At 45.8% G+C, this 23,524-nt stretch overlaps 1 protein-coding gene across 1 annotated transcript in view; it reads right to left on the minus strand.

Annotated features, from left to right (window-relative positions):
• Window positions 1–267: 267 nt before the first annotated feature.
• Window positions 268–23,524, minus strand: part of LOC138582148 (E3 ubiquitin-protein ligase TRIM39-like) — a 252,937-nt gene continuing 229,680 nt past the window's right edge. Inside the window, exon 6 of the mRNA XM_069653177.1 lies at window positions 268–9,917. Coding sequence (XP_069509278.1) covers window positions 9,400–9,917 — 518 coding nt within the window. The 3' untranslated portion in view covers window positions 268–9,399. The remainder of the gene's footprint in view (window positions 9,918–23,524) is intronic.

The following is a 23,524-nucleotide window of genomic DNA, read 5'->3' on the forward strand; positions in this document are numbered from 1 at the left end:
TGGATTGAGTACATCGTTTTCTGGTGCAAATTAATGGAAGCGACTGGCTCTGTTGTGTGTATATGTTTTATTATTTACCTGCAAGCTGCAGCCACATCCCTTTTGTTTGCATTCCAGATGGCTGTGTGTGTATTTGTCATCACTCCCTAAAATTCAGGGCCTGATTTACAAAAATACTTTAACATGGGAAAGTCACATTGAAAACTTTTCTGTAAATCAGGTCCAGAGCTCGTGTATATTGATTAATAAAGAGACTGACAACAATGCTTCTTTAACAAATCCTTTATTAGATTTACCTTAAAATAGTAATGGAGTTAAAGCACATGGGAAGCACTTAACACGATTATCATGCACAAAGAAACAACACGTATGGGTAAGACATATTTTTCACATTTGATTCTTTCGCAACACACCTCTCTTTTAATGTTTGCATATTTCTCCCACGACCCCCAATTGTGTTTTTTTTAAAGTCTTACAGCCCTACAACACAGGTGCATTTTATATCGTGAGTCAAATGTTCGTTACTAGCAAATCTTCATTTTAACGGAGTAAGACCCTGCGTATATTATTTATCAAACTATTCATACCTTAACATAATAACGTATTTGACAGAGCGCCTCGAAGCAACTGCAGCAGTAAACCATAACACAAAAAAAATCATACTGTAATTCTGCCTTTGTATGTTTGCTGTGTACATTACATTTTCTTTGTATCAGGCTAATGTTTCTATTTTACATCAATATAAAATCTTTAAGGTATATATGCTTGATATATCACTACTATATGCTAAAAGCAAAGCAGCAGATGCTTGAGGTCAAGGCCCCAAGCTGATTCGAACACTGCTGTTTTGGCTGATTGAATACGATGCTGCAGCTTTATGGAGGTAGAGAGGGAAGATAGTTGGCCTTCCTTGAGCTGGCGTTTGGTTAAATGACTGTAATGTATTACAATGATGTCTCACTGCGCGCCACCTGTTTTCTTTAAGTGTTTGCAGCAGTTTCCAGGGGGGGGAGCTGGCCTGTTTGGCAGCATGTAAGGACTATGCTGTGATTTTCCAAAGCTAAATCCAGAAGGAGATGGGAGGAAAGGAGCAGAAGTCAAATGAGGGGAGTTAAACCAGACAGGGAGACAAAAAGAAGACAAGGGACATTCTAGGATGCTTAAAGGAGTACCTACACCCTGAACAATTTCAATGGGGTGCTCAAATTCCAATATGATGGTCATACAATATTAATGTGTACAAAATAATACACTTCTAGGCTAGAAGCCAAGCATGCTTATGTTAGACATAAACATTCTAAGTGCTCATACACAAATAAAATATTAAACTACTTTACAACGTTGTCATTCATTGTATCACAGTGGCGTGCGGCAGTGCTCGGCTGGTGCAACCAATAGGCAGATACACCAAAAATAATATAGTCCATATTGTCATTTTTCGGGACTAATTGTCTGAGTATCATCCCCGGTGAAATGTTGACGATAGTTATGGCAATAAAGTGATTTTAAAGCATAGTGGACTAGTGGCATAGGCCGAACTACTGACTAATTGCACTAAGCCAGCAAACTAGTCCACCTTGGCCTACAGAAGCGGGCCCACACTGGTCTGCCGGTTAGGCCCTTCTGGTATTGCCCTAGTTCCCCACTGGGCCTGTGCAGGGTGGAGGGCAAGAGGCGGTGGAACATATCGGGGTAAAGGGTTTGCTGTTAAACTTTCAAGGAGAATATCTTGGTTTGGACAAACATACAGTTGGCCTACCAGGGAAACACGGTCACCGTACTTCATGCTTAAGAGTGGTCATAGTAAGAAATGGGTACTGATGTAAACGCAGAGATGCTGAGAGAGACTGCCAGCAGGCAAAAAGAAGAGGAATCCAAACTTTTTACTGCATTGACCTGCTCCGATCAAGCTTCATTTCAATAGTTTTTATAGATTTTATGTAATTTTGTATACATTAGTGAATTGTTTAACTATGTTTATTTTGTATGTGTAACGTTCATTTTGAGCTCATCACATTAATATAATAAAATAGGGATTTGAACATTACATTGTACTCATGTAAACATAAAGCAAAGTATACTGTAGTTGACAGAGTAATTAATGCCTTCATTGCAACAATGACGGAATACGGTCTATGAAATTCCATGTCTGTTGGTGGTCTATTGCCCATTGAAAGTGGTGCCCATTGGATAGAATTGATTTATTTTTTTTGTATTTCTTATGGGAACATCTTGTAGAGGGATGGGAACGATGGAACAAGTTACTTACCTGTAACTGTTGTTCTCCAGCATGGGTCTGGCATGGATTCACATGCTCATGAATATTCCCCGTCGTCAGGCCGGGAATCCTCGGTAAAGAAAAAATCAGTATCAGTTTCGTTTCTGATCTGTCTTTCTCAGTAGTAACCAATCACTGGTCTCTGGGTCATACTGCCCCCAGCCAATGACTGCCCTCTCCCTAAGCCCCGCCTCTGGCAGCCATCCTCAGATTTTTTTTTACCGCACACTCAAGTGTTGGGAGTCCTCGTGTTTAGCTCTCGAGCTTTTGCTGCGTTTTCACGTTTTTTTCAAAGAGAATTACTCATTTTTCGGTCAAATAGAGCCTCAAGCTCCACCGTCTCTGCATCCGATTAACGGGGATCCGTGTCAGATTTTCCTACGCCCCCCCCAAGGGTGAAGATTTCGTCAAGTTACGCTTCTTGGAGGAGTCCAGGAGTTTCTGCGGCCTACCCGAACATGGCCCAGGAGAAGGGAAGCTCGACGCCCGGAAAGCCGTTCAGGATTTGCCCTGGATGCCAGCTGCAGAATGTGTTGAAGGAGGTTGAACACTCGAAATGTCTCTACTGCCTTCATGAGGACAAAACGCACGTGGAGAAGGACTGCGTTTTGCAGGAACATGTCGGAACGGACCACCAAGGACCGACACCTTTGTCTCTCCAACTGGCTGGAAGGAAAGAGTCTGTCGGGTGAGAAGAAGAAGTCTAAGTCCTGTGAGGGCGCCCCGGCGATGGGGGCCCAACAGAAGGCAAAGCATCGCGAGTCCGCGGACACCGTGAGCACCGAACGGTCGGACTCCTCGGCTGCCAGGCAGGGCGCATCCTCTCCAGCGACATCAACCATGAGCCAACGCTCTGGCTCAGGGAAGAGGAAGGCCGAGAACCTGGCGAAGCTTCTAGAGAGGCCCCGGTCGAGCTCGAAGGATCCAGCCGAGGGGGAGCGAGGCAGTGACCCTCCCCCCAAGGTGAAGGCCACAGGCCCACTGAAGGTGGTAAAGGCCTTGATTCACCCGGCAAAGGCCTCTATCGAGGAAGTCGCAGTGGCCCTGGTGCAGCCTGTGGAGGCTACACCAGTGGAGGCGACCTCGGGCCCAGAGTCTCCCTGCCTCCGCGGAGGCAAGCCTCTTTCAGACCCATCGAAAAGACCGCTGTGAAGACCCCGGCGGAATAAGAGGGGGGTGGGGGGGTGCTGGCCATTGAGGACACGGACACAGCATCCGAGGAGGAGCTGGTAGAAGTCTTAGAGGGCCTCGACAAGGCCGTCGAAGAGGCCCGTTCCCACGGGAGGGATCCCGACAAAGGGGACGAGAGCGACGGCGGCACCGGCGAAGGTCCTATCACCCGTCGCTTTGGGTACAATGCAAAACTATTTTGCTTTGTTTATTTACCCCCTAAAAAGAATACAGAGAAATGCATTTTCAAACATTGCTTCACAACTTAATAGCAATAAGGCACTCAAATGAGGACTATATGACTCAATATGGACTGGTAGAATTGTTCTACACATTATCGAGGCACAAACGCTCATGCGAATATCATATTAGAAGATAATAACTGCACATTAATGGTTATATTAAGCACATTGCTTGTGACTTTTCTTTTTTTTTACACATAATCAGATAAAAGTCTATAGCAAGAAAGTAACAGACACCTTCACAATTTCTTCTTTAAGTATACATTTCTATAAGTAATGTGCATATCAAATTGTATTTGGCATTAAATACAATCACATGACATATGTTTCTACCTACTTGTTATTAATCACGATCATATATATGATTTATCAGTTCACATATGTATACTCATTTGGTTGCCCGCTATAATTAGGTGCTTAATTTTTTTTCTTATGCAGTGATCTTCATTGTAAAAATCATTTTAAAGATTGTCGCGCTGTGTAATCAACTTTTTTGCAGCTTAAAATCTAAATGCATTAACCATTAATCTGCCAATGAAGGTTTATATTTGAATCAGATTTATCAAAACACGATCTTAGAATGATCAGTCATTCAGCATTCAATGGCAGATGCGTTCACTGTTCAATTAAATTGCCAGATATTCTGAATTTCTGAAGCTACCCTTTTTAATGTGTTGCATATCTTCAACAACGTACATCCAGTTGGTGCTCTTGGACCAATGTTGGGGGGTCGGTGTGCCCGCTTCAGCACATGCAGCACTTGCTACTTGTTACACCTCTTACTTTCACACTATGGGGGTCATTTTACCAAAAGTGGTAATTGCATGAAGAGGATCGCCTACATCAGCACTGATGCTGGAGTCGAAATTAGGCTTTGTCGACCAGGAAAGCAGCTCCTGGGTATCAGTCATCCCCTGCTAGGCAGAAGATACGTCTGGGGAAACAGGAGCTAGTACATAGTGCACAGCAAATCTAACTGGTGCATAAGATGCCAACTCTAACGTTTTCCATTATATGTTATCCAATATGCTTTGAATGTGTTTTAGGAGTGTCAATTATTCACTTGTGTACACATTCCCAAACCTACACAGTTATTTTACATAGCTATGTTTGCATGACACCACTTGCCGATGAAGTCACAAGCAGCTCATGGTAGCATGTGCTTTAAAGCTAACTAGGTTCCCCTTGGGTATAACCAGAAGGTTAATAGCTCCCAGCTCCTGGCAATTCCGAACCCTGTTATGTGCTGGTCAGTCACTCCAGGCAATTTTCCACATTTGCAAAATGGAGTTCAAAAGTGCAGAGTGTAAGCAGGAGAGCTCGCCTTCGAGTCTTGTGTTTACTGTCTGTTTTCTTAGGAGACTGTAATGTAAATGCTGCCCGCCATTAATGCATGGCAGACCACCCACACGATAGATTCTGCCTAAAGCATGTACCTCCTCCAGGTGGAGGAGGTATACACGGTGGGAATGTTAAATCCGTTGCGTGCCCCTATTCTGACCCCAAACGGCTTCATCAATGCCCTGGCTAATCCCTTGCCGTTACAGGTTTGAAAATGACACCCTATTTCTTGCCATTTTGTGACCCCCAGTAACTTTTGTAGCACAACAGGGATTGAGCAGTTGAGATTTTGCACAACAGCAAAACACTCCATACACTTTTGCAAACTAATGGAGTAGTGATTTGTGCAGCACTGTCTCGATTGAGAAACATCGCATTAACTCATACCATGTAATAGCCGCGTAGGTTCGGCTAGGACACAGGGCAAACCGGCTCTCTGGCTGACATCGTTGCGGTGGTGGGCACATTCTACACCACACTAAACTACCACTGGATTGTTACATTGTTTGCCCTGGCAGGCTGAGCAACAGTGCTGCTTCTGAAGTTCAACTAGAGATCTACCATTCCATCTGGCAGCAAGCGGTTACTCCTTCTTACTATACAGTGCAGCCCCCTCTATGGCCCAGTAGGGCCTGGTCTGGCATCTCCGGTGGTTTTATGCTGACCTTGCAATATGTCACACTTCCATGGCCAGAGTAAGCTGGTCTGATGAGAACATCCATTCAAGGTGCATTTCAGAACAGGCCGCCGCCCGAGCTTTCAGTGTAGCCTCTGCCTGCGTTGCCTTCACGTTTGTTTTTACACCTATTTTGAGGACTGTAAATGTTGCAGATGCGACACATATACACCCCAATGGCTGGTGCTGCAGCAGACACCACCCGCTACAGCGACGGCCTGTGGCATCCCGAGCAGCAATCAAGGGTGCCTGCGTGCAGGCATGTAAAGTATGTGTGTAGCACGCATTCAATCCGACATGCCCTGGAAAGAGCCTTGCATGTGCATAGTACATGCTCTAGAGATGCACAGGTCCTATACTTGTTCTTTGTGGAACAAATGTTGAGGTTAGGTTTACATATATGTGCTCGTAGCACATATAAATCATCCCATAAGGTAAATATAGTTATGCGGATATATGATATATATAGGGATCCTGTATATATATCATATACCCACATATAATATACCTTATTTGTAGTTATGTGATGCCTAACAAATATAGGTAATACATTGCAAATATGAAATATATATGAACATATATAATACACATCATACATACGTCACACGTGTGTGTGTGTGTGTGTCTGTATCACATGTATGCCCGGTTCAATAAGAAGCGCATATCAAGTTCTCTCTCTGAAGTGTGCTATGTAGTAATAATGGACACTGTGCCTTGAAACCCATGCACTTCAGTTAGTCCTCACGTCTGTTTGTGCTCAGGGCCGGGTCAAACTACCTTTTCTGCAAGAATCAAAAGACACTGCACAGGAAGTGGTCCACTGCTGTACTTGTTCACTTCAGACCCAATGCATCGCCAACCAATTTAAATCGGAACCTTCTCTTAATGTTAAGATTTCCAAATTCTTATTTCGGAAGTCTAAAATATATTGAAGGTAATCATGACACTTCTCAATCCCTCCTTTTCTTTTCCTGTCCAGTTTATGTAATATTAACATGCAGGCTTAGAGGATATACTGCTGTACCACTCCGAGTTCATGTTCGGACGTCCTGACTTCACCTGGGAGGGAGAGACTCTATTCTTAGTCATTGAATGTGTCATTCAGTTCCAGTTCTGAGCTCCCAGAAGACTTCATACTCAGTCTGTGGTCAGCAAAGTGGTGCCCACGCCAGATGAACTGATAACGTCTTCAAAAAGCGTTTCTTAGTCATATGCTCAGCAACACACCTGTAACACATCTATGCTGGTGAATTCCATTGTAGGGCAACCCTGCTTGTAACAGATAACTGAATTTGGTGCTACAGTTTTCCTCAGCTCTCATGTTGAGACCCACTCCTTCATGAATGAACTCTAGTTTGTCCCCTTTCTGGACAGACAAGTTATCTTGCCCACACTTGTACACATTTGGGAACATCTTCTGGCTTACAGAAAATGAACATATGTCCACATGAGCCGCCAGTGAGTAGCATCGCTGTCAACCACGGGTATTCTTTGTGGCAAAAGGAGATTGCTGGTGATTGCTGCAAGGATTGCTTGAATTAGCAGCACTCAAACACAGATGGCTGCGATGAGTTGGTGGGACTAAATGCATGATTCTCAGCTGCAATGATCGTTCGACTAGTCATACACTAGGACTGAGCAGTACCCCCCACTTTGTAATAGGTGTATCCTGTCACTCACGCAGAAACTTTGGGCACAACAATTGATGTATCCTTCATGTGATAAATATGCCCACATCCTAACTGCACTAGAGGTCATTATCAGTGTGCAGATGTTTAAGTGGGTTTGGACTTTCTGGGGGATTGGATGACCATACCTTCTCTAGAATGTATCACCAAAACAGATGATAGGATCTCGTAAATGGCAGGTTGCCCTACTCTTGGATGCTTCCTTTTCACGGAAATGTCAATTCTGGTAAAATATTAGGATGTAATGTAATGTTGTAATCCATTCTCATTTTTCTTAGACATCCATTTACCATTAGTTTTTCATTGCTTGAATTCTGTGTTGTGGATTCCGCAGTTATCTCTTGCCTGGATTACACCACTGCTTTTAGGCTGGTTATGTGCTGTGGTGGATTCCCTAGTCAGTTCTTGCCTGGATTAGACCACTGCTTTTATGCTGGTTATGTGCTGTGGTGGATTCCCTAGTCAGTTCTTGCCTGGTAAACACCACTGCTTTTATGCTGGTTATGTGCTGTGGTGGATTCCCTAGTCAGCTCTTGCCTAGTGAACACCACTGCTTTTATTCTGGGTACGTGCTGTGGTTGATTCCCTAGTCATCTCTTGCCTGGTAAACACCACTGCTTTTATGCTGGGTATGTGCTGTGGTGGATTCCCTAGTCATCTCTTGCCTGGTTAACACCACTGCTTGTATGCTGGTTATGTGCTGTGGTGGATTCCCTAGTCAGTTCTTGCCTGGATTAGACCAATGCTTTTATGCTGGGAATGTTCTGTTGTGGATTCTCTAGTCAGCTCTTGCCTAGTGAACACCACTGCTTTTATTCTGGGTACGTGCTGTGGTCGATTCCCTAGTCATCTCTTGCCTGGTAAACACCACTGCTTTTATGCTGGGTATGTGCTGTGGTGTATTCCCTAGTCATCTCTTGCCTGGTTAACACCACTGCTTTTATGCTGGTTATGTGCTGTGGTGGATTCCCTAGTCAGTTCTTGCCTGGATTAGACCAATGCTTTTATGCTGGGAATGTTCTGTTGTGGATTCTCTAGTCATCTCTTGCCTGGTAAACACCACTGCTTTTATGCTGTGTATGTGCTGTGGTGGATCCCCTAGTCATCTCTTGCCTGGGTAACACCACTGCTTTTGAGCTGGGTATGTGCTGTGGTGGATTCCCTAGTCATCTCTCGCCTGGATTACACCACTCCTTTTATGCTGTGTATGTGATGTGGCGGATTCCCTAGTCATCTCTTGCCTAGTAAACACCACTGCTTTTTTGCTGGTTATCTGCTGTTGTGGATTCCTTAGTTATCACCACTTCTTTTTATGATGTGTATGATATGCAGACAAACCACAAATCCATACACTACAAGGTGATGTGGTTGCCCTTCCTAGGTATGTTTACTTTTAATGTAGGTACATGTTCTGTGTTGTCCCCTTTAACTTAGTTAAAGGTTACAAATGCAGGCCTGATATTTTGGGTTGCATGGCCTGGTTGACGCTTGTCCACGACTTCAGGCTTATTGTAAATTATATTTGATGAAATAGTAATTGAGGATTTTATTAGTTTTTTCTTATTTGTAGTAATAATGTGATTATGATGTGATTTTAATAGTGTTTTTCTATGTTGTGTAGTGCTGAAGGTTTTGTATAAAGACAAAAAAAGGATGATTCTTGCAACGAAACTGTGCATTCTTTTGAACACAGTGCTTATATGATTTGTAGAGGCAGTAAAACAGGCCAATATGATTGAAACTTTACTGTAAGTTCATAAACGTCTATTGGTTTTACCTCTTCCACCCTCTTCTGCTTAGAATTGTACCCTCTCATGTAAGCTGTCGAACGACCCTAAAATATATTATTTTGGTTGGGCATTAGCTTAATGCTGACGACTGTTTTTGCAATTGTTATTAAGAGTGTTTTGAGGTAATCAGGTTATATAGGTCCCTACAGCAGGGCAAATAAACACATTCATTCACATGAAACCAAGAGAGACTGGAAATGGAGACTGACTTTTCCTAAACAAGGAAGAGCTCTGCTTCTCCCCAAATCGAGAAGAGCGGGAACACCCGCTGAGGGAAGAAGGTTCCAGTAAAGGTGTAGAGATGCTCCATGGTGTCGGCATTGTGCAGGGACAGCTCCCCCCCTTCATAGTCCAGATACACTCCCAGCTTCTTGGGACTCTCACAGGGGGACAGCGGGGAGGAAGGGCAGGTAAGAGCCTCGTACTGACCGTTATAACCCCGCTGCACCGCCCAGACTCCCCCCTCAGGTGACCGTGAGACGAGCCCGTCTCTCTTCACAGTCTCCAAGGCGACCCCAACACACCATCCACCCCAACCCTCCTGCATCAGCTTCAATTCCCAGTAATGCCTCCCAGAGGAGAAGCCCTCCCTACCCAGCACACATGGAGAGGCGCTGAACCTCTTTGGGCTGTCCGGCAGGTTCTGCCAATTGTCTCCCCACCTCACATGCCTGCCATGCTCAGAGAGAACAAGCACAGGATGGGCCGTGTCTGGATCAAAAGTCACCAGTGCTGTAGAGACAGAAAAAAGACGTCATTAGTAAATTAATTCTAACAATGTTGTCTTGCTTTTTACATAGCTCTTGTGGCCACAGTTGGCGCCGTTTGATAGCATTGAAAATATAGAGGTGCTACAATTGTCGGATTTATGGGTAATAAATGCACTTTAATGTGCACAGAGGGACTTAATTTTCATGGAGGAAAACATATTGTAGCCATCTACAGAGCAAGACTCATTTTACAATACATGGAAATTACAAGCAGGGAAATACCTATGTTAGTGCTTATGTGCTGTGGGAGCCCTGTTAAGCATAAGAGAGAAGTGCACTCTGATTTAAGGAAGGAATGATCTCTTTCTGAAGTGAGATCCTTTCTTTCTGAAGTTCGAGAGCATGCACTTCAGTAAGAAATTATTTATTTCTGAAGTTGGAGCACATGCAATCGAGCTGCGGCGCTTCACCTCCACTGCGTGTGACAAGAACCAGGAAGATTTCCCTGTTTCCTGGTTCCTGTTGGCATGTTGGAGACTGGAGTAGGCAGCCAGCTGATGGAGGCATTCCTGGAGAGGAGTCCTTCGAGGAAGACAGATTTGGGTTGGGAAACATTAGTTAAGAAAACATTTGTTTTTGTGTTTGTGCATGGAGCATGTTTATGATATATGCATGTTTCTATGTATGCGTGTGCGCATCCAAGGGTGTATTATGTAGTGTGTGTGTATGAATGAATGTATGATGCATGTGGGCTGGGTGCGCTGTGAATGAGCGAGTGTATGGTGTATGAGTGCGCATGTGAGTGGTGAGTGAACAATGTGAGTAAATGAGCGAGTGAATGGTGTGCGAATGATTGTGCACATGTGTTTGTGCTGGGCTGGGTGCCAAGGAGCTGATTTTGGTGAATGGGGATGAGGGGCTGGTTGTGCTACTGCAGCATTTTTAATGGGCATCTATCCATGATAAAGCAAGCATGATATGTGTTATTATGTCTATTTTTCTGCTGCCCGTAAAGCCATTTTATACTTTGGCATGACATGGTTTACTGGACATTTATAGCAAAGCCAGCATGATAAGTGTTATTGTGTAGATAGACCGGCATTTTGTTGCAGCCAGTTTAGCTATTTCATACTGTGGCATGACATATTGTACTGGGCATCTATTATAAAGCAAGCATGATAGGTGTTATTAGCTGGCTAGACTTGCATTTTTCACAGAAAGTATGCAGTTTAATACATTATTTACCCCATTATTCCCCAAAAAGTGTTGGGTGGGAGGGGGGAGAAAAAAGAACTCAAACCCCTTTTGGTTGATTCAGGCTCTCTCGCTATGCTCGCTTGCTCTGGCATATTTGTGGGAAATGTTTACGATCCTCGAATTAAAAACTTCACCAGCCACCACTGGAACAGTGGTTGGTGGGTGAATGTCTAGGAATGTGTGCGTACAAGGCTGGGGCCCATGCAAGGGTTACTGAAGAATGGAGGTTTTTGCACATGTTTTACTGGTATTTCTGTGCAAAGTCAACTTAATGAATGTTATTACATGGAGGAGAGCTTGGGTTTGGGGTGGTCATAGCACAATGAGAGAGTCGGGCAGGAAATGTTCTTTCTTGCATAAGGGGTAAGGCCAATATGATTTGTTTTTTTACACAAGGAGGGTGGGTACACGTGCAGTCAGCAAGTAAATGCTTTCTTACTGTGGCATTGCATGATTTACTGGTGTTAAGGGCAAAGTCAACATGATGAATGTTTTTGCATGGTGGGTGGCGGGATTGGTGCAGCCAAACAAAAAAATGGCTCCTTCCTGCAGTATTGCATCTTTTACTGACATTAAAGGCAAAGTCAATTTGAAGAGAATTGCGCATACCCTGTGATCCTGGCCAGCACGGAGTGTGGTGCTGCCCATGCTTTGTTGGTGAGATTGGGCAGGGGGCCCTCAGCATGGCTTGCAGGGCTGGCCCCCACATTGTGTGTTAAACCACTGTCTAAACCAGGGGCGTTGCTAGGGGGGGGGCTAAGGGGGCTATAGCCCCTGATCTTTTGGTTGTAGCCCCGGATAGAATCTCAGGAGCTACAGCCAAAAGACTAAGAGCAAGAAAACGGGAAGAGCTCCACCCCATTTGATCATAGAGCGCACAAAGTCATGAGGAAATCAAGCCACATATATGCTCACTCTACGGAGCCACCCCACAAACCTTCTGTACATGGAGTGCAGATGGTTGCAATGTCCTGGCACAGCGAAATGGCATATTGACATCATGCTACACAAACCAGTTTTTAAAATGCACCTCATCTAGCGGCTGGATGTGCAACCTTCGTTTCGCACTACAACTACCATCAGCCCTTGCCAGCATAGTTAATGGTGAGGGCTCATGGAAGTAGTAGTTCAACACATCTGGGGAGCCACAGGTTGCAAACCCCTGATCTAGAGGATGCATGGATGCGCTGTGCCACGCATTCTCGTGGCTGTATGCACACACCTGTATTGCTGATATTCACATTTCTGCAATTATATAACACAATAAAAGGAGTGTCTGACACAAAGGACTATCATTTTGTTCCAACTTTCCAGCCATACAAGAGTGCCATTTTGTCGTGCTCTAGGACATTCCCGTGATCCAAAAGCATTTCTACAGAAAGACCAATGTGTCCACGAGGAAGTGCCCTCACCATTAATGGGAGAGCTTCTGGGGCTGGAGCCTGAGTAGCTGTGATCTGTGATCACCAGGTGTGCGTGACTCTTTCCTGATGAGACCATATCAAAAGCATCACAAGCGGCATGAAAATAATAGCGCCACCGAGAGGTAGCAAGGGCCTGACTCACAGAGCGTTTTCCTATCAGATTGCGCCATTGTAAAGGGCTTTTGCAAATCAGGCCCTAAGTATCTCAAAATGTTTTTGAATAAGTTACTTTTTAAAGTCTATTGTATTTGTAACTTTTCGTGGTTCACAGATATAATAATGTTTCGATGCAAAGGGTAAGCAATTTCTCATAAATTAATAATGGCATCAACTCCCTTCCAATATCTTGAACTCGGCTAAATGCCTGCTATAGATCAAGGCCATATTAATGGTTCAAACCATTTTTCCAAAATGTAATGACACTTCTTTTATTGAAAATAACATTTCGTTAAAGATTTCATAAGTAACTCTTCCGTTCGATAATTTCATTATGTGTTAGATTTCACTGGAAAAAAAAGGCATTCATAGAACATGTCAGTCTTCCTTTCATTGTGTCATGCAATGCTATGTCAAGTAGGGCTTGTATAGCGCAGCTCTGCCATTAGCATGACCACCTGGCGCTGTAGATCTCCTCATCTGATGGCTGAGCGCCTGACCCCTGGTGGCCAGTCATGGTGTATGTTACATGCTGAAAACTTGCATCACCATGTAATACAGATGAGAGCCACTCAAGAGTGTGTGCTCATATCCCCTCGTGTTGCACATGCCAGTTCTTCTAGTGCCTCGAATTCTGGCTATGCACTGGAATAACTGCTATGCGCAGCACCTTTTCTTGTGATCCTGACTGCTTCAATAGATACTTTCTTAAATACTGATTGGAGGAATAGCATGTTCTTGGTATTTCATTATTTTAAACAAAATCAGTCTAATTACATGTATGTGATAAAATTAACAAGTTGTTAAGATTTTCTCCTGATGAAGGAAATGTTTCCGAAAACGCGTTGAGAATTTTCACTTCCGAATAAAACGACATAATAAAAAACTTTCCAAGATTTAAGTTTGACATTTTTTTTTAAACATTCGCGGAAATATCTTTACTGAAGATTATACATAAAAAAAACTTTAGGCACATAAAGTGTGTTATCTGTAATGAACGTTTGACTGACTGATCAGTATGACTTCTCAGTATAAAGGTGTGCAGGGGAATCCAAATTGGCATACCCCTTGTTACATATGTGATGGGCGGAACACAGCCTATGGGAGATGGTTGCCTTTTTACCCACTCATTGATGGCCCATGCACATGCTCATCCCCATTGCCATTCCCACAACCTATCTGCTCCGCCCCACTGAGAACACGCCCACTGGGATCTCGCAGAGTTAGATCTGTGCTGTTATGGGGACACATTGTTATTTCTAGCTGACGCATAATAGCTTCATTGTAGCAGTACATTTGCTCCTGGTGTAAATAAAAATCTCAAACAAATGTGCCCACAGTCACTTGATTTGCAAGCAATATGTGTCCCCTTACATCCGTTGCTTGCACTCAATCATGTTAAAAGCAAGCAGTGGAAAAGCCAACAGTTTCAGATTTTGCACAGGCCTTCCACAGGCATTTGACACGCACAGCCATCATATACCCAGTCACTAGCACCATTTGCTAGGGGTTGCCCTCTGATGGCCAGCCAGAACCATTATGGCAGTGCATGGAAAATGCCTATCCCATCCCTACACACAATTCAAAACGGTTCGGCTTTCCCAATGCTTGTTGCTAGTGCCAGCAATTTTTCCACACACAGATCTCCATCATGGCTATGGGCTCTGGGATCCTGTATGTTGACATTTTCCATCAAACTCATATCAGCAAAGAGCTGCAATAGCGGGCGAGCCTCACAGTAGCACCCTTTTTGGCATGTGGGCATAGTATTGCATTTTAGTGCCATGGTGGACATGTGTGTGAAACATCTAACAGATGCTGTTAGGTCACATGACTCACAAGTCTTTCTGGCAGATAAAAGATACCCACAGCCGTTGCTGCTATACAATCCTTTCAGAAGCCTGCTCAGGTGTGGGCTCTTGGCTGTACTGGCCTGTACTGGCCTGTACTGGCCTTTCATAAGCCTGCTCAGGTGTAGGCTCTCGGCTGTACTGGCCTAGCTTTTATTTTGGGAGCACAGTGCACCTAAGTTGAATGAACTCGGGCCCTGGAGGTCAGTTCTCATTTTCTCTTGGGTTCCCCCCCCAGGTGAATGCTTTCAAGAACGCACAGCTATGCTCACGCATGATATGATATGATAGGTTATTTATAATGCGCTTAATACCCAGAGGATTCTAAGTGCGGACCCTGGGATCGAACCTGTGTTGCTCTGCTTCGTCTTGCTCCCAAGGCAAGCATTATGCCCCTGAGCTATCCTCCCGAGGCATCATTCGTCTGTCTCACAAAATATTGTTGACTTTGAGCCGCACACGTCCCAAATATCTTAAAACATCAGCCCCAAATACCTCCCAAGAAAACTCTGAAGATAGGTAAATTTCAACAACCTGACTCCAACCTGGATCAAGAGATTGAAACATGGCGGTAGATGAGAAACAGTAATGGGGACATGACCATACCCTACGCAATGACCTGAAGTCTGAACTGATATTTGGTATACTCCAGAAGAACCTAAACCTTTGGCTCTCCAAGCATTTACGTTAAGTGATAACTTGCGTTCCCTGAAAGGCGTGTGTCAACTGCTCACTATCAAGTCCCATGAATATGCTCATTCCTGATGCTCAGCACTTGCCCTCTCATCCTGAGAGCACCTCCACCGACCCATTAATGATGCAGCATTCGAAATGTTAAGCAGGATTGGTGTGTCCCCTCTTGGTTCTTTCTCCTTGTAGCCTGTATCAATTCGCCCCACTAGAATTGAATTATTGCCTTATCTTGCTGCAGCGTGAAAACCTTTCACACACGTCCCCTAACATGTTCTGTAACTCACCCTCCTGTTGATTTTGTGTACTCTCATAATGTCTTACCTGTCTGCCCTCCACTGTGCTGTAATGTTGTCTCAATTATATGATGTAATGTTTCTTTCCTAGCGCTTTGAAATGGTACTCCTGCGAGTTGGCGCAATGCACAACAATTAATACCATATCATACCGACTTGAATGGTAGCTGGCTTTGCATGAGCACGTTGCTCACGTTACAACAATGCTACTCCCTTTTTCACACAGATGTTCTAAGTTGGATGGGATAGCAATTTTTACCAGGCACCTGTACAATTTCCAAAAGTGGCCATTGTGCAGGAACCAACTGAAAGCAGCTTATTTTTGGACCCATCATTGGTTAGGTGTATTTGGCATACAACACTCATTGCGACCCTTTGTGCTTATCTTTACAAAGATCAGTCCAGTGTTGAAGACCTTTTCTCCTACATAGCTTCAAATTTCTGCAATCGCTGCTCTCCTAATGCAGGTAACTATTTCCTCTTCTAACTTACCAAGTTGCTGCCGTTCTAGCTAGCTCATTACACATTGGACCTGATTTACAGGGCGTTTGCAATAGGATTGCGCCATTGTAAAAACACTTTTAATCAGGCCCGTAGTATTTAGAGGTCACTTTGAATCTTTATTTTGATTTTAAATGTAGGGATGTGGTTTTTGCTAGAACCAGCGCACTCAGGCCTCTCTACCACCTCCACGCAACATTGTATCCTATCGTGCAACACAAGGAGCCAGACCCATTCCTATTCTAGAAAGTGCTGTGCTGGCACTTTATCTGAAGGGTATTTCTTTATTCTCTCACTACAAGGGGCTGATTCATGGAACAAATGTGCGCCGAAAATCGTGGCGCAAGCGTGAAAAAGCAAGCGCACGTGCACAATTTATGGAAGGGCCTGCACATGTTTTGCCTGTGATGTGCACCAAATCCGTGCGTGGTGCACACAGGCGCACACGTCATTGCAACATCCAGAATGCCGTGCATGACGCGCACAGCGAAAGCGCACATTTTTATCGCACACACACACACACACACCAAAAAGGGGGCGGAACACGGGGCGGAACGCGCGGAATGGGAAACAACGTGTGAAAATAAGGGCGGAACTGGGGATGTACTTCTGGGAAGTACACGGAATGCCCACACGTATGCGAACCACACGTATTCATGGAATCGAATAGGGGAAACCAGCGCACAGCCAAAGACACGCACAGGCCTAAACATGTCCGCCACACGAAGGCAGGCGGTAGCGTCCCTGTGCATTACAAAAGCGTGCGCAAACAACAAACACGTATATACATCTACGATGAATGTCCCATTTTGTGGCCACCTAAGAGAAATGACGTGTCACGCAACGCACAGGCATCGCATAGAAGCAAAAAAGAGATAAGCGACTCCTGTAGCCCACATTCGTGTAAAAAAACACACACAGTACGCTGTGTCAGCCAGGAACCCAAAAAATACGTACGTGATCAACACGCAGGCTAGTATGGGTGGAAAAAAGGGGTAGATGACAAACAGCGACACCCGCAGTGGGAAAAATAGTGTGTGCGACTCACCGTCAGCCTTGCGTGTAGAAGAACGCGTAGCCAACACCCACCCGCTGTGAAGTAATTGCGTGTGAACCCCAACGCCTGGAAAACACGTGCACCGCTTTCCAAGAAAAGCATGTACTGAGCAATGGAAACCCACGTGGGAACCCCAACCTGTGCCAGGGAAACACCCGCGTGTGTTACGTCACATACCTGCTTACGCGCTAAGGGCCTTTCCTCGAATTACACGCTGATGTGCAGTTTTTTCACATGCCAAATCACTCCGTATCAAGCTGGCCATGTGACAACACACGGAAGACCACGCTCCTGCCCAGAAAGCCGAATTACTGCCCCCAGATCCCCAAGAAGCCTCCCACAAGCCAACTGCTGCTGCCTGCCTGCTGCCACCGTGCCCTGCCATTTGGTGCCTGCACATCCGCCATTTGCAGGGGTCCAGTTGCTGTGACCACCCCTGCTGGAACAGAAGACTCCTGACTGGTGTACCATCACTCCACAGACAAGCCCCAGGACCCAGTTGCCCACCCACACCTTCCTCGGGGGTAGCCATGTCCGACACAACACCTTCCGGCACCAGTGTAACGTTCACCTGGTATCCACGGGGGCGCCACCCAGTCGGAACTGTTTCACCCTTGGACCTCTTCCTTTGGACCCTCGTGTGGTTGAAGACCATGTCTGAAACACAGTAGTTAAGATTTTAGCTTGGTATTCTCCTCTGACCCGACACCCACCTCCCATATGGACCCAAGGACCCCCTGGCGCACTTCTCACCTTGCTTCTTGATAAGGTGCGCTCTCGGTCCTGCCACTCGGTGCAGGGGTGCATTGGGGTTGGGCTCGTCGCTGCCCAGTTACTTCACTGGAGCGACTCTACAGAGTCCAGACTTGCTGCGACTCCGTTCTTCAGGTAAGTCTGTCTTGATGGTGTGTTCTTTGTTTTGTAATTGTCTCTATTTAACTCTTTCCTTTGTTTATAGGTGTGGATGCTGTCCTCGTGATGTTGCGCAGTTTGTGCACGAGATGGTAAGAAAGCGCGGAGCGCGGCGCTATATGCTTTTCTTGTGCTAACCTGTTTATCTTGTCTTTCTTGCAGGCTGTGGTGCTGATCCGGAATACGCGTGCCGAGAAGATGGAGATCGGTGAGTAGTGGTGAGCGAACCGCTTACCGGCGCTCTATGTTGGAACCAGCCCTTCCGTTCTTCTGCAGGCATTGGAGGCCGTTCTATGCAGGTAAGCGAGTGCTTATTGAATGTGAAGAATAAACGCTTACTAATTTTGTTTTCTCTGTTTCTTTTCCCAGGTAGCGGTTTTCTTGATGGAGCGAGATCCGCCGAGATGTTGACTGATCGGGATCCTGGAGCGGAGTTTGAGAGCTGATTCCAAAAGGTAAGCGAATACTAATGGTGTCTTATCTTTGTTTCTTGCAGGAGATCAGGTTGGGCGTGCGGATGAAGATGCTAGCTGACCGCGGTGAACGTCACGCTGCAGCAAGCAGAGCAACGCGAAGCGTGTTCTGCAATCCGGGTGTGGCCTATATAACCTGCAGGTATCCCAGGTGTCCCTGGGCCTGCCACACCCAAAATGCTAGACAGCATGACTCAGTTATGGAACTGAGCCATGTGGAAGCATCCATGTTGTTGAAAAAATGCCCTTATGGGCCCAGCTTATTGGCTTTTCACATGAGCCTGGTGCCAAAGGCGCCAGGACTGACTCCAAGTGAGTCTAGGGGCAAATGTCAAGGCCCTCGAGGCCCTGATGGAGGTACTGGGTGCAGCCCACATGGTCTGACACCCCAGTCCAAGGGCAGGAGTCGTGACAGCACTTCCCCCCCAAGGCCCCTCTCAAGGTAGTCCTTCCCTCTGGTCCGGGCTTGGTAGGGTAATCCCGATGAAAACACCGAATCAGGTGTGGCGCGTGGATATAATCATAAGGCTCCCAGGTCCTGTCCTGTGGGTCATACCCCTTCCAATCCACTAAATAGTATAGTTTCCTTCTGACATACTTTGAGTCCAGGATGTTTTTGACTTCAATCTCTGATTTCTCATTTACCATAACTGGTTAAGGTGGAATGGTTATTCGTGTCCCTGGTTAGACTGGTTTTAAGAGGGAAACATGAAACACCGGATGAATATGCATGTTAGCCGGCAAGGCCAGTTTCACTGCAGCTGGATTTATGATAGCCTTCATGGTGAAAAGTCGCAAATACCAAGGGCGAAAAGTCTGAGTCCCCTTAATAGGCACATGTTTTGAAGCTAACCAAACTTCATCCCCCACCTGGTAGTTTGGGGCTTTCTCACAATGTTGATCTGCGTATTTCTTCTGGCGATCCCTGGCTTCACGTAGGTGTTAGACAGCACTTGTGAAGGCCTGATAAATGATGGTGTGCAAGGTTTCAATGGCCGGCATCTCCAGTGTTGCTGGAACGTCCAGTTCGGAAGTGCGTGGGTGTCTGCCATAGGTTGTGAAGAATGGGGTCTGTCCCGTACTGCTGTGCAGGGAATTGTTATATGCATACTCAGCTACCCATAACAAGTCTTTCCAGTTTCCTTCAACTTGGTGTAACATGCAGCGTAGGTACTGTTCAAGCGTTTGGTTCGTTCTCTCTGTTTGACCATCTGTTTGGGGGTGATGGCTAGTGGATAGTCTGATGTCTATTTGAGCCACTAAGCAGCATTCTTTCCAGAAGTTGGACACAAATTGGGTACCTCGGTCTGAGATCAGCACAGACGGAAACCCGTGAAGGCGTATGATGTGTTCAAGGAAAACCTTCGCCAGGCTGGATGCGTTTGGGAGACCTTTAAATGGCAGAAAGTGGGCCATCCTGGACCCACAGTCCCCGCACTTCTTAAATTCCGGACGCGGGGTGGAAGACGAGGTAGACATCCTTCACGAAGAAGAAGCTTCACAAAACTAACAGGTTCGAAGAACCGAGAAACAACAGAAACTCCAAAGAGTCGAGGCGTGCCGAGATCTCCGAAGCGAACACATCTGCGGAAAAAACGGAACTGAGGCTATGGGCGTTGTGCGTCCTACTTATAAGATCCAGTGGCGTCGGCCGTCGGAGGAGGTCCTCGAAGGAGGCATATCGACGTCATCGACACAGGACGCAGACGCCGAAAGATTTTCCAAAGCAGCACAGCTGGGGTGATTACTGTCATAGATATGGAATACGTCGGAGGACCCAATCCCGTCGAAATAAGTCTACTACCACGAGAATGGTATTGTATCCCTGACTGGTTGGTAAATTGGTGATAAAATTAAGAGACAAAGTATGCCAGGGTGCAGGTGGAATTTCTAAAGGCTTGAGGAGCTCAGCTGGTTTCTGCTTAGATGATTTGTTTTGTGCACAGACCCCACACGAAGAGATGAATTGAATAACATCCTCATACCACGTGGGCCACCAGTAACTTCGCTTACTTTGGCTAAAGTTTTCGCAATTCCAGGGTGGCCCTCCAGTAAAGAGTCATGATACCCTGAGATTACTTGGACCTGAAGCTCTTTTGTGGGAACAAGCAAACGGCTTCCAAAGTATGGTAGTTGGTCCTTGATTGTGTAGGGTTCTCCTCACGAATCACATTCCTGTAACAACTTGGGAGTCATCTCGCATTGGATCTCATGCCGCAATTCATCCTGAGTCATCGTGGTTGTAATGCCTAGGCCCTTGTTACTCGGAATGATAGCCACGGGATCGGGGGTTGTATATACCAGTTCATCCGTACCCATGCGGGAAAGGGCGTCAGCTTTTCCATTCTTGACTCCTGGTCGAAAAGTGATTACATAATCATATTCTGGGAAGAAAAGGGCCCAGCGTAACTGTCTTGAAGATTGGGCCCTGGCAGTTTTTAGGTATTGCAGATTCCGGTGATCTGTTATCAAAGTGATAGTGTGCCTGGCACCGAGAAGATAGTGCCGCCAGGCCTTAAAATCTGATTTGATAGCTAGAAGCTCCTTATCCATGATAGCGTAATTGAGTTCTGGTGATGAGAACTTACGGGACCAGAAGGCTACCGGGTGCAGTTGGCCGGTTTGTGGGTCCCTTTGCGAAAGAACTGCACTTATTGCCATACTGCAGGCGTCTGTTTCCACCACGTATGGTAGATCCGGTCGAGGGTGTCGTAAAATCGGGGCGGAGGTAAATCTCACCTTGAGTTCCTGGAAGGCCTTTTCTGCCTCTTCCGTCCACTGGAACTTCTTGTTGCACTTTATCAATAAAGATGTGATGGGATGCACTATTTGAGAAAATCCTGGAATGAATCGGCGGTAAAAATTTGCAAAGCCCAACATGCTCTGGATTCCTTTGAACGAGTTTGGAGCTGGCCAGTTTAGGATGGCATCGACCTTATGTGCATCCATTTGGATTCCTTTTGGAGGGAGAATAAAGCTGAGGAACTCCACCTCGGTGACATGAAACAAACATTTCTCGAGTTTGGCATAGAGATGATGCTGGCAGAGTTTTGCAAGGACGGAGCGGACATGCTTCACGTGGTCTTGTTTCGAGGCCGAGTATACCAGAATATCGTCTATATATACCAGGGCACAGACGTAAATCAGCTCTCTCAGGACATCGTTCATGAAATAATGGAATGCAGCAGGGGCATTAAAAAGGCCAAATGGCATTACCTGGTACTCGTACAGGCCATATTTGGTGCGAAACGTGGTCTTCCATTCATCTCCTTTTTTAACTCGGACGAGATGGTATGCTCCTCTAAGATCTAATTTTGTATAGATTTGGGCATCTTTGACTTGGTCCAGCAATTCCGGAATAAGTGGCAGGGGGTAACGATTCTTTATGGTGATTTGGTTCAATGCACGAAAGTCAATGCAAGTCCTCAAATCTCCTTCCTTGGTACGAAGAATAAGGCGGATGCTGCTGGTGACTTTGAGGGGTGAATAAAACCATTAGCCAGGTATTGCTCAAGGTAGGTTTTCAAATGTTGGTTTTCAGGTTCCGTGAGTGCATAGATTCGGCTACAAGGGATTTGAGCTCCTGGTACCTGATCGATTTGGCAATCATAAGGCCTGATTGGCAGTAGAGTGTTAGCTTGTTCTTTTTGAAACACATCCTGAAAGTCCTGATATTCACTCGCTAGAGTACCAACCACCCCCAGGGTCATTGCTGCGGTTCCATGGACTGAGGGACTGGTAGTCGTTGCCTTACTTTCCTTGGGATAGCATGTGCGGAGGCAGTCTTTCGAGAACACCAGCTCTCGAGTACGCCAATCTATAAGCGGATTGTGTGCAACCAACCACGGCATCCCGAGAATCAACCGGAACTGAGGTGCCTTGATGAAGTCGAAGGCAATCGATTCCCGGTGGCCATATTGACACAGAAGGGTTAGGCCTGTCGTGCACTGGGATACTGGGCCGGAAGCGATTTCTGTACCATCCACTGTGGTTACTGTTTCAGTGGTCGACTTAGGACATAGGGAGAGCCCCATCTTTGCTGCAAGATCCTGGTCCATATAATTCCCAACTGCTCCGCTGTCGTTGTAAGCCTCCACGGAACGCATCTTAGACGGTTGTTGGTGGTTGATTAGAATCACGGGCAAAGCAAAATGGGAGGTCTGTAGTTGACTTTCTTCGCTCGACAAATGGACCCCTACATTTGCCAGGCTTGGTAGTTTTCCGACTCTTCACTCGTGGCCTCCTTATCCGTGGCACCCACAGTTCTCCTTAGAGGTTTTACTGGACACTCTTTGAGAAAATGACCTGCTTTTCCGCAGTATAAACATAATTGCAGTTCCCTTCTCTTATCTCTTTCAGCCTTAGTTAAAGGCGGTCGCACCTTTCCCAGTTGCATCGCTTCCACCGAATTGCCCGTTGCTCGTGGAATCTGGTCTTTGGGCCGCACAAACAGTGGGCGAACATCAGGTCTGTTCCGATCTGCCCTTCGGTCTTGCAACCTGTGATCAAGTTGAACCACAAGGTTGATGCACTCTCCACAGTCTTTCGGCGGATCCACCACTTGGGCAAGTACGTCCTTTAACTCCCCCCATAGACCCCGATGAAATAATGTGGCCCTTTTCTCCTCCGTCCACCCTGTTTCGACCACAAGGCTGTTAAAGGTTGCTATATAGGTTAGTAGGTCCTGGTTTCTTTGACAAAGAGACAAGAGTTCATTATCTACTGCCTGTCCTTGAGTACGACGTGCGAAGAGCCTGTCCATCTCGTGCTGCAAAGCCCCAAAATCTCGTAACAGAGGATCATCCTGACTGACAAAAGGTACTAACCAGTCTGCAAAACTGCCACTCAAATAAGACAGCACAAAGGCAACTTGCGACTGATCATTAGGGAAGCCTCGAGGTCTGCAAAGAAAATGGAGTCGACACTGGTTCATGAAGGTGGTGTATTTTCTAGGGTCCCCCGTAAAGCGTTCCGGTGGGGCTAATGAAACTGCTCCTGGGAGAGTGATTTGTA

The sequence above is a fragment of the Ambystoma mexicanum genome, chromosome 3q (assembly GCF_040938575.1).
Source record: "Ambystoma mexicanum isolate Mex_15411 chromosome 3q, UKY_AmexF1_1, whole genome shotgun sequence".
Classification (NCBI taxonomy): Eukaryota; Metazoa; Chordata; class Amphibia; order Caudata; family Ambystomatidae; genus Ambystoma; species Ambystoma mexicanum.